The following is a 14242-nucleotide window of genomic DNA, read 5'->3' as shown; positions in this document are numbered from 1 at the left end:
AAATCTTTTGATACATGTCATACTGTTCTCTTACATTTCCTGTTGCTCTCTGCAGTGACTGTTCAAATAAAGGCATCATTTTTTTTTAATTTTTTTTAAATGTTTATTTTACCAGAGCTAGAGTAAAAATGCTCAAATCTGCTCTAGCTTCTCATTATGTACACTGATCTTTTTCATAAAGACAGGAATAATAAGACTTGTTTGTTTGTTTTTCAGCGACTCTAATTGTCAAACCAGACCCAGTTACAGGCCAAATAATTGTTTACATCAACAAAACAAGTTGAGCATTTAATACTGTACTATAGGACTGGGCTTCTAGTCAATTCTACTTGTGTCTAGCTTGATAATCAGTGTATGGTCAGCTTACAGCATATAGTATAAGCTAGACAACTTTTTTTTCTCTTGCAACTACATAAAAAACACATGCAAGAGCAACAGTTTCTTCATGTGTAATCAGGCATCCTCCCCTCCCCCTTCTTCAAAAATGAATCTGCTTCTAGGGTGTGAAGATCTCTGTGTTAAAACCACAAAACCAGATACAAATTGAACTTAAGAATCCAACTTTATTCATGTTAAAGTGATAATTCAAATTTAATAAACAAAACACTTTATTTATCAGGCACAGAGAGCACCAGATGAGACAAAACATCAAAAAATCAACAACGCAAAAACGTCAATGCTATCTAAAATGACCAATCGCAAATTTATCCGAATCATAGCCAGGCTGTGTAGAGCTGTAGTCATCAGTGCAGAGGTTAAACAATAAAGGCGATAAGACATAAGTTAGCCAACACCCTCTATGTCCAGTCTGTAATAAATCAATAATGCATGAAATGAGTCCAGGTGAAAGCTCAGGGCCATGCAGAGATGTTTGAAGTTAGAAAGGGGCACGTAGAACCAGGCTGAATAACAACAACCCACATTCATCAAGAATCGAATATGGAATCGTATCATACTATATCACTGTCATTAGGTGTTGACAATGCAACGCAAACATGTTTTTCTTGATGGGTACAGTGTTGCTGTTGAGGGGTTACTGCTGCTCCTGCTGCTGATAGTGCTGGAGGGCAGGGCTGTGTTGATCTGAGACTGTAGACATTTAAAGTCCATAGGAGAGATGGTCTCTGATTAAACAAGTGTTATGAGACAATAACACATGGAACCATAAAGCAACAAATTAAAAAAAAAAACTGTGGGAAATAAACTCTGCTCTCTTCCTCCTTCCATCTCCTCATCTCATCTATCTCTCCACTCCCTGTCCATCAGAGAACAAGGCACAATTTCCTGTTGCATTAATCTATTATTTAATTTTCCACACTTAACAACACCTAATCCATAATAAAGTAACGATAGAAAAATGTTATAGAACCAAAACAATTGTGTTTATTATTGTTTCTATACTTGAGTATCTCTGCAATGCAACAACTGGTACATGTGTTAATGTTACCTGTGCTCTTTGTAATCCAGCTGCTGAAGGATCCACTGCCTTTATCAGCCTCACACAGCTCATTCTGTCACTGTTTCCTGCTCCTGTCCTTTACAGGGCATGTCTGGACAATGTTATATCATGAGGAATAATCTAAAAAAATCTATACACATAAAACACACACGTGCACATACAGTGACATTTTAGACCTTTCTCCAGAATACTGTGTATACTATGGCCACAAGTTTTCATCATGTTGCTGATCCAGAATCCTTCCCTTATTATTTATTCCTAGTACTATAATAATAAAATAATAAGAATAAAAAATAAAGGAATAAATATAAAATAATGTATTTGTGAGGATTTTGTTTCACTATCCACTCTGTGCAGGCAGAAAGCTTATTAAATGTTTAAACTGTAGAGATACATTAATTCTGCTGCTGTAAAATCAGTATTTTGTCATATTTGAAATATTAATCTAATATATCTGTTTCTTAATGTAACTTTTTTAAAACAGTGTGTTTTTTAAATATCATAATTATAATCATCTATAATTATGTGGATATGCATATTAGATAGTTTTTAATGAAATATAAGCCCTGTAACTTACTTTAAAATTAAATATGTTCCCTAAAAAGGTGGACAGAGCTACAGATCCATGACACCCTTACCCAGTTAGCTAGCAGCTAATGACACCACTACTTGTGCAGTTAATAAAAGGACAGGTAATGTTTTATCGCGCTGTTGCACACACAGCACGCTCATTTGTTTCAATTCGTCAGTTGCCACAAGACAACTTAACGTGTACGTAAAAACCTAATACTCCTGTGTGCTATAGACTATAGCGTGAGCTGTACATCCTATTTACTGGTTTCCCAATGAATTTGTGATTCCCCACAGCTCCGCACCGCCCAGGTGGCAAAAAATCTGGGCGCTCTTTGCGAGCTCGTTCCCAGCTCGTAACCAGCACGCTCTGCCGTCAAGGGCGAGCATTGGTTAATGGTAGTCATGTGTAAGCCAGATCCTTTTATTTAGCAAAATTGTGATTTGTAGTTAAATGTTACTGTTGAGGGGTACAGGCAGACTCCGCTCATACACATAAAAGGGGCAGGTGCCCAAGCCCCCCCCCCCCCCCCCCCCCCGCACGTGCCTGGTGCAGCTGCATAGTTGAATCCCAAAGATAATAATGTCTACATATTTTACTTTATTTTGACATTCATATAGAGCCATTATAATAGTGATAGCTCTGTGTTATGTTTTTGTTTTTCTGATATCAAAGTACTTTTGAGTTCAATTTGTGAGACTCCTTATCAACCAAGTCATAACGTAGCGCTGTCAGTCACACAGTCACAAATGTATTTATTTATTGAACCTGAGAAATAAAGCAAAACAAGTTAAAGTGAAATAAACTATCTGTTGACAGGAGATACAAACAAATGAGGTACTTTATATTACACATGCAGCTGATGTTTAAGACAGCAGAAAATAGCAGTGTGTGTGTGTGTGTGTGTGTGTGTGTGTGTGTGTGTGTGTGTGTGTGTGTGTGTGTGTGTGTGTGTGTGTGTGTGTGTGAAGGAGAACGAGAGGGAGACACCAACAGAGTAATTTATCTTGTTATGGCAGCAGTATTGGCTGTGAACGGCTCCAGCCAGCCATCTGACCTGCAAGGTACAGCTCAATGCAAAAAGCATTATGCTAGTTATATGTCTTAAATTCCATACTCAGTTATTGTTGCCATGGCTTTTGTTTTACTTTATTTTCTTATTCCGCACTGATAAGTTATAATTCCAAGTCTTTGAGAATCTATCTCTTGTTAGGTGTATGCGTGTGTCTCGAATGGACAAATACAAACACAAAGGACTCTCGTAATGTTGAAGGTAGTTTTAAAGTCACTCATTTGTCATCTTTTTAATTCTGTGTGTGGTCTTTACTGGGTCCTTCTCTATGGGATGCCACAAGGCCAGTGACAATGGGTGGTCTTTGCTGGTATATTAGAGGATGTAGTTGATTTTACCTAACTATGATGTGAGATCAAGTGCAGCTCTTTGAGATGAATCTCTGTGGAAAGTCATCACATAATCAACAGGGTGAGAACAAAACTATTAAAACAACTGGGGAGCTTCAGTGCAAAAGTAAGATATAAGCTATGAGAATATGAGCTACGGATGAAAATAAATATGAGCTGCATGTGCTGATTGTTCACAGATAACTGTGCATGTTTAACTTCTAGCCAGTCATGATACTTTCATATGCACGTCGTAGGACAATGGTGTCAAGCATAAGGTTTGGGGTCCTGAATTGGCCTTGCAAATTCACCAATCGGCCCCATAGGATGGCTTTGGAAAATATTAACTGTATTTTTACATTTTATAGCAATATAAAACATTTTAGAAAGCATTATAAAGATTTCATTTTATGGCTTTAAAATAAATAAAGACCTCCAGCATTGGCCCTTCATACTGCACCAAAGTAATCAACTAAGACATGACAGAAAAGTTCCTGCATGTTCTAATAAAATGATATTTTCTGTCAATTATAATTACAGGACAGTCTGACCATTGAGCTACTTTCTGTAATTTTACACTTTTATTTCTTTAAATTTAAGTCCAAAGAGCTGCACTGACAGATTTCTTTCATTTACCACAGCAGAGATGTATTATTTAAATTGCACTTCTTTTTCTTACATTAAGATATGTCAAATGTGTAGTTAAACATCTTTACACTGACAGAAAATAGAGTTTCACAAGTCCGGTCCATGTCTTAGGGTATAGATACTGGAAGATACTGGCAGCAATTTGGCAACCTGGGACTATGAAATGTTAGTGAATTCAGTGGCTTTAGACACTGATTCATCCATTTGCTTAATTGCTTATCCATTTCAGCGTTGTGGGGGCTCGAGCCTATCCCAGCTGTCATAGGACAAGGGCAGCTAAGTAATTGGTGATGAGTGCATTACACATGGAGAGGGGCTTTATTTTAGTTCAGAGATTGTTTTTTAATGAGTCATCAAACAATGAGGAAAGCAATAAAAGAAATTTAATATCAATCTAAAAACCTTTCAGCTAGTCTGCTGATTTAAGCTTCAGGGGATAGACAGAGGATAGCAGGGGCAAGACATTTTGTTGCATCCACCATTCATGGGTACAAAAACATATATAATCAAAAAAGATATTAAAAATGCCAAATCAGCACTACAAGATAGCCGATTATTTCAAGATTGTTCCCTAACCAAATGCTTTTTAAATGTGCTTGGTCAAAAGTGCTCAGGCTGCAAGCAAACTATAAAAAGAAACTCTTAAATAGTTAAAAACACATTTGTCTGTTTATCATGAGTGCAAAATACAGTGAATGACAAGTAAACAGCGAATATCTGCTTCCTGCAACTGTCAACCCGATTATTCCAATTTCACGGAATCCACTGAAGGGAAGAGTGTATCAGTCTTTAGCCTGAAAATCAGTCATTGCTTTAGGAAATCCAGCCACCCAGAAGGTGAGTGACTGACATCTTTTCTGCACACACAAACACACACTGGCCTTCATTCATTCCCTAAACACCAATGTTAACCTGAACTGAAACCACTAAATGCCACAGAATGTCGGCAAAATGTCTGCACCTTAGAGGATTTCATCATCTTTTATATCATAAAAGTGTAGCACTCACACACCCTTCATGCCCAGTGAAGTGTGCAGAACAGAGGATGAGAACAGAAAGTCGTTCTACAGTAAAGCGGGCGCGTACGCGTCAGCTGATGAATGGTCTCTGACACTTGAATATGAACTTTGTCAAACTCCACATTAGCTGTAGCTTGTTTGTGTGGCTTTGTGCATGCATTTAGACGTGGACACATGCATTTGTAGTCCCGTGGCTTAAAACTGGCTTAAGTAATGTGAAAGAGCAAAGTAGTTCACGTAATTGTGAATAATGCGGACACTAATAGTCTAGTTTATTCCTGTCCTTCAGCATGATGCTGCCCTCTTTGCTCATTAACTGTGTGACCAGTTGAATTTCACGGTTCATGGCTCTGGCAGTGGTTTCCTCTAAGGAGGCAGTTTTAGCTCACAGGCATCCGACACTCAGCTCAGACAGGGTAATTTAAGTGCATGGATGCTTTTAGACTGGTTTTATTAGAAAATACATACACAAAAGAACTCATTGTGACTGATTAGTAAGTAAAAAGATTGCAGATTGTTGATGCACTCTTCTGGAACATTCACACTCAAGGGAGTCAGATGTTTTCTACTCTGGCTGATCATTACCTGTGACAGTGCTGCACTTAAAATCAGCAGCTCCATTTGACGTCTGTGTAGCTATTTGTGTGTTTGGGCAGCCCTGCAAAATGGTAAACTCTGTGTAGTGCTCCATATAGTGTGGTGTGAGTGATTTCAGGCACGCCGCCAAAGCATTTCTAATGCAACCAATTATCTTTTTGCCCATTCAGCTCCATGTAACCATCAGCAAGACGTCTGTGAAGGTGGTACTGGATTGCTCAGTGGTTGGGGAGAAATACATTAATGCAGCTGGTAACATCACCACCGATGGAATGGAGGTCCTCGGAAGGACGGTTCGATCCAGAGGTAGACAAGACAGCTCTGCTCCGGTTAGTATGAATACTTGTTTGGATCAATGTAAAAAGGAAGCATTGACTACAACGTGTATTAACAAATGCAGATGTAGGTTTTGTTTCAAGACAGCAGCCGATAGGATGACTTGAAAAATGAACAGGCAAAGGTAAAGTTGCTTCTTGCTAGAGTTATTTTACAATCTGTTTCAAATTACCAGAAATGACCAGGCACCTGAGTGAGTGAGTGTGTGTGCGTGTGCATGTGTGTGTGCATAATTATGGCCTGTTAAGTGGCAGCCATAAATATTCACAACCATTTCATTAAGTCACTCAGTAGGAGTTCATTTTATTTATTGCAAGTGGAAATGCACAAAGTGCTTTATATATTCTGTGTTAGCTGTTCTCTACCCATTAAATAGCACAGGCACTCAAAAAAAAGAGCTTTTGGCAGACACAGTGAGGGATGAAGGTAAGATAACCTGGGCGTTTGGAAATACTAAGTATTTCCAAACGCCCAGTAGTAAATGTATACTACTGAGCTTTTCCAAAGAAAAATATTAGCTGATAAATGCTCTTTAATTATATTTTCTCTACCTAACAGATTGTTCTCCACTGCCAGTGAAGAAAATGGCTATTTATTTAAAAAATGTCTACTGGCTTGCCAACAGTATTTGCAAAAAGCACGTGAAAATGGAACTTGTTGTACAGAAGAATCAATTTAGTCTAACAATTCTATGTTTTAAGTGGCAACAAATTGAACTGGAAACAATTGTAAACATGTTCGTGTTCATAATTAACTTTGTGTTTAGTTGATTTAAAGGAGTACAAGTGTAACAGAATAAAATCGTACGCTCACTGGGTGCTTCATTAGTTACACCTTGTTAGCAACCGTTTCAACCCCGATTTGTCATCAGAGTTGCCTTAATTCTTTTTGGTACAGATTCAACAAGGCGCTGGAAATATTCCTCACAAATACTGGTCCATGTTTACATGACAGCTTCGCAAAGTGATTTCAGATATGTCAGCTGCACATCCGTGATGTGAATGATGTAGTGACTGTGGAGGCCAGCCGAGTATTACTAGGTAGGCTGTGGTCATGTAAATGATGTCCTGTTTGTACTTAAGGGCCCAAAGTGTGTCAAAAAATATCCCTTAGAAATTGAGACTCATCTGACCAGCTAATGTTTTTCCAATATTCCCATTTTAGTGAACTAGTGATAACTGCAGCCTCAGTTTCCTGTTCTTAGCTGACAAGAGTGACGTGTGGTGCGGTCTTCTGCTGCTGTCCCCCATCTGACATGCAGATTTGACTCGCTTTACCTTCAGAGCTTTACCAATCTAAGCTCTTCCTTAAACTGGTTGTAATGAGGGGTTATTCGAGTTACTGTTGCCTTCCTATCAGCTTAAAGTAGTCCAGCTGTTCTCCTCTAACCTCTGGCATCAACGAGGTACCTTTTACTCAGATACACACTCACTGGATGTTTTTTTCTATTTTGGACCATTCTGTGTAAACCTTAGGGATGGTTATGCTGGAACATACTAAATCATCAGCTTGCAAAATACTCGGACCAGCCTGTCTGGCACCAACAACCATGCCACATTCAAAGTCACTTAAATCACCCTTTTTTCCCATTCAAATGCACCACTTGAACTTCAGCAGGTCATCTTAACCATCTCTACATCCCTAAATGCATGGAGTTACTGCCATGCATTTGATTAGATATTTGCTTTAACGAGCACTTGAACAGGTGGACCTAATAAAGGCTCTGGTGAGGGTATAAAGAGACATGTAGCATTTGTCAGTGAGCTCAAATTATGAAATGAAAATGGGTCAAACCCCCAAACGATTCACAGCAAATCCGTATCTTTTGGTCTTAACATTAGTTCCAGCTTTACTGTAAGAACACAGGCTCTTAAATTCCAAGACCCCCTGCGGTGCTGCAATAGAAGCACTACATATATAATTACAAGCTGTGCCACATCAGCAGCAGGGGAGCGCTCCTGTCTTTAGGAATGAAAAACCTCTGAGCCAAGTTTTTACTTACTGTCATACATTTTCCCAATAAATTGAACTGCATATGGTATTATTTATCATCTGATGATATTATGTAAATAAGGGTGTTGGGTATCTTTTAAATTAAATGTAATTTAACTGATTTTTGTTTAATGACCTTAAGACTTTTATCAGCTGATCTGAAAACAAATGTGCATCCCATCATTATAATTGACAAAGTAAATCTGATGATTATAGGAATAATGCAACAGTGTAAAGAAATACAGTTTTCTACTATATTCAGCATGAACTCGGTGTCCTAGATGAAACTGCTTTATTTATTTATTTTTAAGTTTAAGTGAGGGTTTCCGAAAATATAGGTTGTCTCTGATTGTATATGCATTACACTGGAAACAATGTTGACGAAGTTTGAGGTATTGGGAATGTCAACACTGCTTTTCTAATAAAATAAACAGTGTACGGGAGCAGAGCCCCTCTTAAGTTTTGATGCTAAAATTTCGAAATGAATCAGACATAAGCCAGGGACATAATTTATAGCCAGGCCAAGACTAGCGGATCATTGAGAACATCCAGTTTGTTTATTAAAGCAATCAGCTAGACTCCATATATCTGTCTTCCAGCACATTTCAGCTTGTTATTAAAGCTCATAAGCAGCCAAGCTGTCTGTCTTCTTGCTTCTTATCAACACAGAAACACAGCATTACAAAAAATCCTGGGTAATATTCAGTTTCTAATGCAACTTTTCTTTTAATTCAGCATTTTATTTACCTAATGTACATCGCAACTGCAGTATTAATGCAGAGGTTATGTGTATATCCATATGTACTCATACATGCACATGTGTTTACAGTTCCAGCTCCAGATGTTTGACATTATCTGCAGTACTTCCTGGGCCAGCAGAGATAAGTGTTGTGAGCTGCCAGCATTGGTAAGTAACATTTCTCCCTCTACTTAAACCTACTCTATGAGATAATTTGGTACGTACCTGATCTCTCTTCTTCTGTGCATTATTCACAGAATATTAAAACTCCATATAAATAAAGTGATAAGTATGGTTCCAAGCAAAGCCAAAATGCTCATTCAATTAATTTAGTTTAATGTGAAAGAAATTCTCTTAATGAGACCAGTTGCGTATTATGCATATACAAAAAGTCACAAAAAGTGTGTGTCTGCCTTTATGGTAGCACCAATCAATTAACGCCCCAGGCATAAAATGTAATCTACTGAGCAAACACTAAGATCCTTATTAATTGCACACCTGTACAATAGGGTTCAAAATGCAATGTCTCAACGTACTAACCAATTTCTCCGAGGCCTGAGTGTTATCAACACATCACTGGGTAATAAAATGCATGGCAGTTACTGTCATGAGTGCGGAAACTCGCAATGTCTGAAAAATTAAATACATTCAAAAATTAAATAAATTCAAGGTGATGAACTGCATTGACTTGTTTATTTTCAGTGTGATGTTTTTAAGCTAAGTTGCACAGCTAACACAAAAAAGTCAACTCTTACTGTAATGCACACAATGTGTTTCTTTGGCTGCCAACTCCCCCTACATGATCAGGAGTTGAGCAGCCAAACTTGGCAGGTAAGTAGATATTATGATATCACCATGTTGCCTAGTAACTACCTTGCAACAAAGGCCTGTTTTTAGCAGAGCCCTTGAGTAAGTCGGAGTCTGTCGGCAGGGGTTCAGAATTCGGGTCTTCACATGGGTCATGTAGCCTTCAGTGCTAGTGGTTAGCTGGCAATTAAAATGTGTGCTGGGGCTAGGACCCAGCGTTTTGAGCTTATTTTGTATTTCTAAAGACAGGTATGGTTTAGCGAACGTAATGTCCTTACGTAAGCGGGCTCCTCTATACACAAGAAGAATGAAATGAAAATCCCAAGACTACTAAATTCATGATTTTTTTTTTTACTGATTTTTTTGAGTGTTTGCATTTTCAAATATGCTCCATACTCATTACATACACATTCAAAAGTACAGATTACTCAATGAAAAAGTAGGCATGCAAAAAAGTATTGATTACTCCGTCGTATTGAAGTATATTTTTGAAAATAACTTTATTTAAATGCACTTTGTAAGGACATTGTTTGCATTTACAGTTTGTAAATAATTATGCAGTTGTGTAGCAATAATAAAGAAAAGAGTTTATGCTGCATTTAAACTGAAAATACATTGTTTTTGACTTTTTTAAGAGGAAAGATATGTTTTTCTGTTAGAAAAAGATGCAATTTTAGCTGGTTTGTCCAAAGAACTCCAAAGTATGATATGAGATTTGTGGAATATGAAAAATATTAGTTTTACTGGGCTGTAAATTTAACACGGATCCAAACACCTAAGACAAACTGGCCAACGATAGCATGTATTACAAGTGTTATCTGTTTTTTTCCGGCAAAGTCTAAGCCTGTTTATGTGTGTTTTTAGTGCAGCTCAAGCCTGACCTGAATATTGACCAAAGAGACTGCACACACATTCTGTGAACTGTCTTTTCAGAGAGTTGAAGAGCAGTGCCCTCCCATGCCTCATGCCTGTACCTGCTCTCAGGACAGTAAAGGACCTCCAGGACCATCTGGACCACCTGTAAGACGATATTTATACACATTTACTCTTTAATGTAGTTACTTAAACACTCATACTCTGCCTTTTATGAACAAATCACTCCGATGTGGCAATCCTTTAAAAGTTTCCTCTGCTCTCTGTGCTTTTTATCCTTCTTTGTGTTGTTAGAAACTCAACTGAACTCTTTCTTTAGATCAGTTACTCATTCGCTTCATCTAGTCTCTCAAGACTCTCATCAACTAGAAAATTCTACAGAAGTAAAGAAAAAGTGTTTGGATGGTCATTAGTGGACACTGCTCGTAATGTCAAAGTCAATCCAACATTTTCAATGTGAACATACTTCGACTGAATTAATTTTAGTTACGGTCAGTGCTTTTCTCAAGACCAGTCTTAAAGTTATTGTCGATTTTACTCCACATAGAACTTCTATTCAGCAAGATGTTAATTTTGGGACTGAGACCTTAAATTTACCAGGAAAGGTTAATTGATTTCTGCATAATCATACTTTTGCAATCAAATTTGTTACCTCCTGCTTCACAGTTCAAATACAGAAGCTTAGTCTAACTATAGTTTATGACAAAATCACAAAGACCAGAGCAAAAGACATCTAAATATGTAATATATCACAGTGTGAATAAACTCTAGATGGAACAGGGTGAATATATCCAGCAACACAAAAGGACATGATATCAAAGGGTAGATAAAAGTGCTTTTAGAGTCTACCCTGTGTTTTGTGACATATACACAATAACAAGTCTTTTTTCTTTTCATCAATTAATGCCTGAAGACACTTTTCCATTTCTTAGAGGCATTTTCTCTGGGGTGGCTGAATGTTAGAAAGAGTTGGGGTGTACATGCCAAACAGTTGTATTCCTCTCACGCAATCGCAGATTGTACCAGAATGAGGTCGGGAGATGAGAGCGACTAAATGAGCTAATTTGCAGCCCGAGACTTTTTATCTAAATTCTTCTTTTTCTCTCTTCACCACTTTCATTTGCGCTATCGCTCCTTAAGTTCTCTCTCTTTGTCTTTGTCGGCACCTTTGGGTAGCGGAGCAGGAGAGGGGTGTAGATCCACACTGGTATAGTTTGAGAAAGTAATTATTGGGCGACTCCATTTATCACAGCCAAGTAAAATTCCCCCCTATGTTTTTTTCCTTGTCCAACGAGCCAGATCTGCTTTCTCATTGGTAGGGTTATATCCACAGGTCACAGCTCTCTCCCTCTGGATTTGTTAAACCTCCAGTTCTATAACAGAGGAAAGCTCTATGTTGTATAAAATATTCACATTTTATGGGGAAACTACCAAAGAATTGAAATTTCTCATGTAATATTTAGGATTACATATTGTTCTCTGTGTTTCTTTCATGTTTTCTATATACAGTCTCTTTTGCTTCTTCTGTTTTCCAGAGATTAATATAGCATAGAAAATACCTTAGCTTCTCACTTTTCATTGTTTTTCTCTGTTTTATTTATTTTACCTCCTCCTCCTGCTTGGGGCTCTTTCTCTCATTTTATTGTCGTTTTATGCCTCTCTGTAACTGTTTCTGTCGCTCTGTCTGTGTCTGTTACTCTCGCCCACATTGAATGGGCTTCTTAAATCACATTTTAACTGCAGGATATGGGAATAGATGAATGGCGTGATGGCGAAATCATAGCTGCTTTTGTGCTAAAACTACACACTGTAGTCACTGGGATTTAGAGAAAGGATGAAAAATTATCACAACTCCCCTTGTTAAAAACGATATAACGGTCGGTTCACGTGTATGTGAAAACAGATTTACTCTTCTGTTGTTGCAGTGCTAACACTTTGTTCTCTCAAAAAAAAAGGGGGGGGGGGGGTGTTAAGCTCAATCAAATAAAGCTGTAAAATAAACGTGTATCAGGTAGATGGATACCTGATACAGCGTCTAATACTACAGTCACATTGGGGGGGACACAGTAGTTGAAGATTACAGTTCAACTAAAATTAATGCAACTGTGTGAAATGAATTTGCAATCTAGTTGCATTTGAAATGGTTGCATTAAAGATGGGGAACAGGTCTGCAATCACTGGCACTCGGTTGCTTCTTACTAAAGCAAGCGAGCACCAAACGGGACTTTGGTACAAAGATGGCAATAAAAAGGTGGTAAGATGGCGTTTGTCAGCCATCAGTTTGCGATTAAATGGGATCAAGTAGGCAGTTACATTTAGTCTAAATTGGTGAACATCGTAAATCTGTTGCCATCTACATACACATACATTTACACTAAACATATTATTAACACTGTAACTACTTACATTCAGAGTCCAGCCACAGCCTCTTACACTTGAAATAGAAGTTCCGAAATTCCTCCTCAAATAGTGACGTAGTTGCTGCAGGATGGTGATTTCATTGCATTTCATTAAAGATGTATGCTGTGCATTCCACCCTGTAAAAAGAACAGTTCCTTAAAAAACTAAAATTACTGTGACATTCATCCTCAACAATGAGTGGATGTAAACTTCTGACCACAACTGTACTGGGGCTATAAACCAGAATACAGGCAGTGGGTAACCAGTCCAGTCGAATCTTCTCTTGCAATTAGACTTCTTGCAGAGATGTTGCATATCCTGGCAGACTTACTTAGACTGATTTCAAGTGAGCCTGTAGATTGTAAATGGTAAAGCGCTTTACTGGGTCCTAAGGACCCCAAAGTGCTTTACACTATACACAATCATCCACCCATTCACACACTGGTGATGGTAAGCTACAGTGTAGCCACAGCCGCCCTGGGGCGCACTGACAGAGGCGAGGCTGCCGGACACTGACCATCACCAGTAGGCAACGGGTGAAGTGTCTTGCCCAAGGACACAACGACCGAGACTGTCCAAGCCGGGGCTCGAACCGGCAACCTTCCGATTACAAGACGAACGCCCAACTCTTGAGCCACGATCGCCCCTGATTGTATCAGTCTGTGTTTATAAATTAGATGCTAATTATTTGCAAGACTTTGCTAATCTGTCTGAGAGTGACTGTAATAAGTCCAAGTTGGACCACAGTCGTTAGAAACAGGTTGACTACCATCAAATAACCATTGCAATTAGCTAGCGATTAAAAGTGGTCACCTAGAAGTTGAATATTTTGCACACTGGGATAATTGTAGAAAAATATTAAATGGGTAATTTCAGTAATGTCATGAAAACAAAAACAAGGAGCCAAATAAGAAACTGTAATAGCAGAAAGAAAGTTTTTGTAATAAGCAGAAAATGCACTTTTGTCTGCTGTATTTTTCCAGTGTGCAGACTATGGACGTAATCACTCACAACAACGCTGAGCCTTTCTTCCTCAGAGTAATTTTTATGTTTGCATTCACTGCCAGATGTACGTCTTTTCCTGCCTCACGCAGCAGCAGACCTCTTCACATTTCAGCATTTCAAATACTATTGATTGGCTGAGCTGAACTGCAATCTGTGCCATCTGATTTGGCACAGACTCAACTTAACGCTGAACGTCAGTCAACAATCAATCTAAAATAAGGAAAGCAAGACATGCTCAACCTGCCATGTCTGTTTGTTCAAAATGAATAGTGCCCATGCTGTTTGAGATCCAAGCATTATTTAAAAAATGTAAATTTCCCTTCGGCATAAAATTGCTAAGTTGAACAATAATTGCTCCGTTTTTTCCACATTCATTAAAGTCTCGTGGAAAAATC

At 38.3% G+C, this 14242-nt stretch overlaps 1 protein-coding gene across 4 annotated transcripts in view; it reads left to right on the top strand.

Moving 5' to 3' along the window:
- col14a1a (collagen, type XIV, alpha 1a) overlaps nucleotides 1-14242 on the top strand; it is a 161131-nt gene that overhangs the window by 106515 nt on the left and 40374 nt on the right. For all 4 annotated transcript variants that reach the window (XM_085291188.1, XM_085291185.1, XM_085291187.1 and 1 more), the window contains 3 exons: nucleotides 5866-6024; nucleotides 8853-8930; nucleotides 10503-10589. In XM_085291188.1, the coding sequence (XP_085147314.1) occupies nucleotides 5866-6024; nucleotides 8853-8930; nucleotides 10503-10589 (324 nt within the window). The remainder of the gene's footprint in view (nucleotides 1-5865; nucleotides 6025-8852; nucleotides 8931-10502; nucleotides 10590-14242) is intronic.

The sequence above is a fragment of the Mchenga conophoros genome, linkage group LG11, assembly GCF_057382185.1.
Source record: "Mchenga conophoros isolate Kocher_MC1m ecotype Shallow Benthic linkage group LG11, M_conophoros_male_GT1.1, whole genome shotgun sequence".
Taxonomy (NCBI): Eukaryota; Metazoa; Chordata; class Actinopteri; order Cichliformes; family Cichlidae; genus Mchenga; species Mchenga conophoros.
Note: the sequence above shows the minus strand (reverse complement) of the source record. Positions and strands in the feature narration are given on the sequence as shown.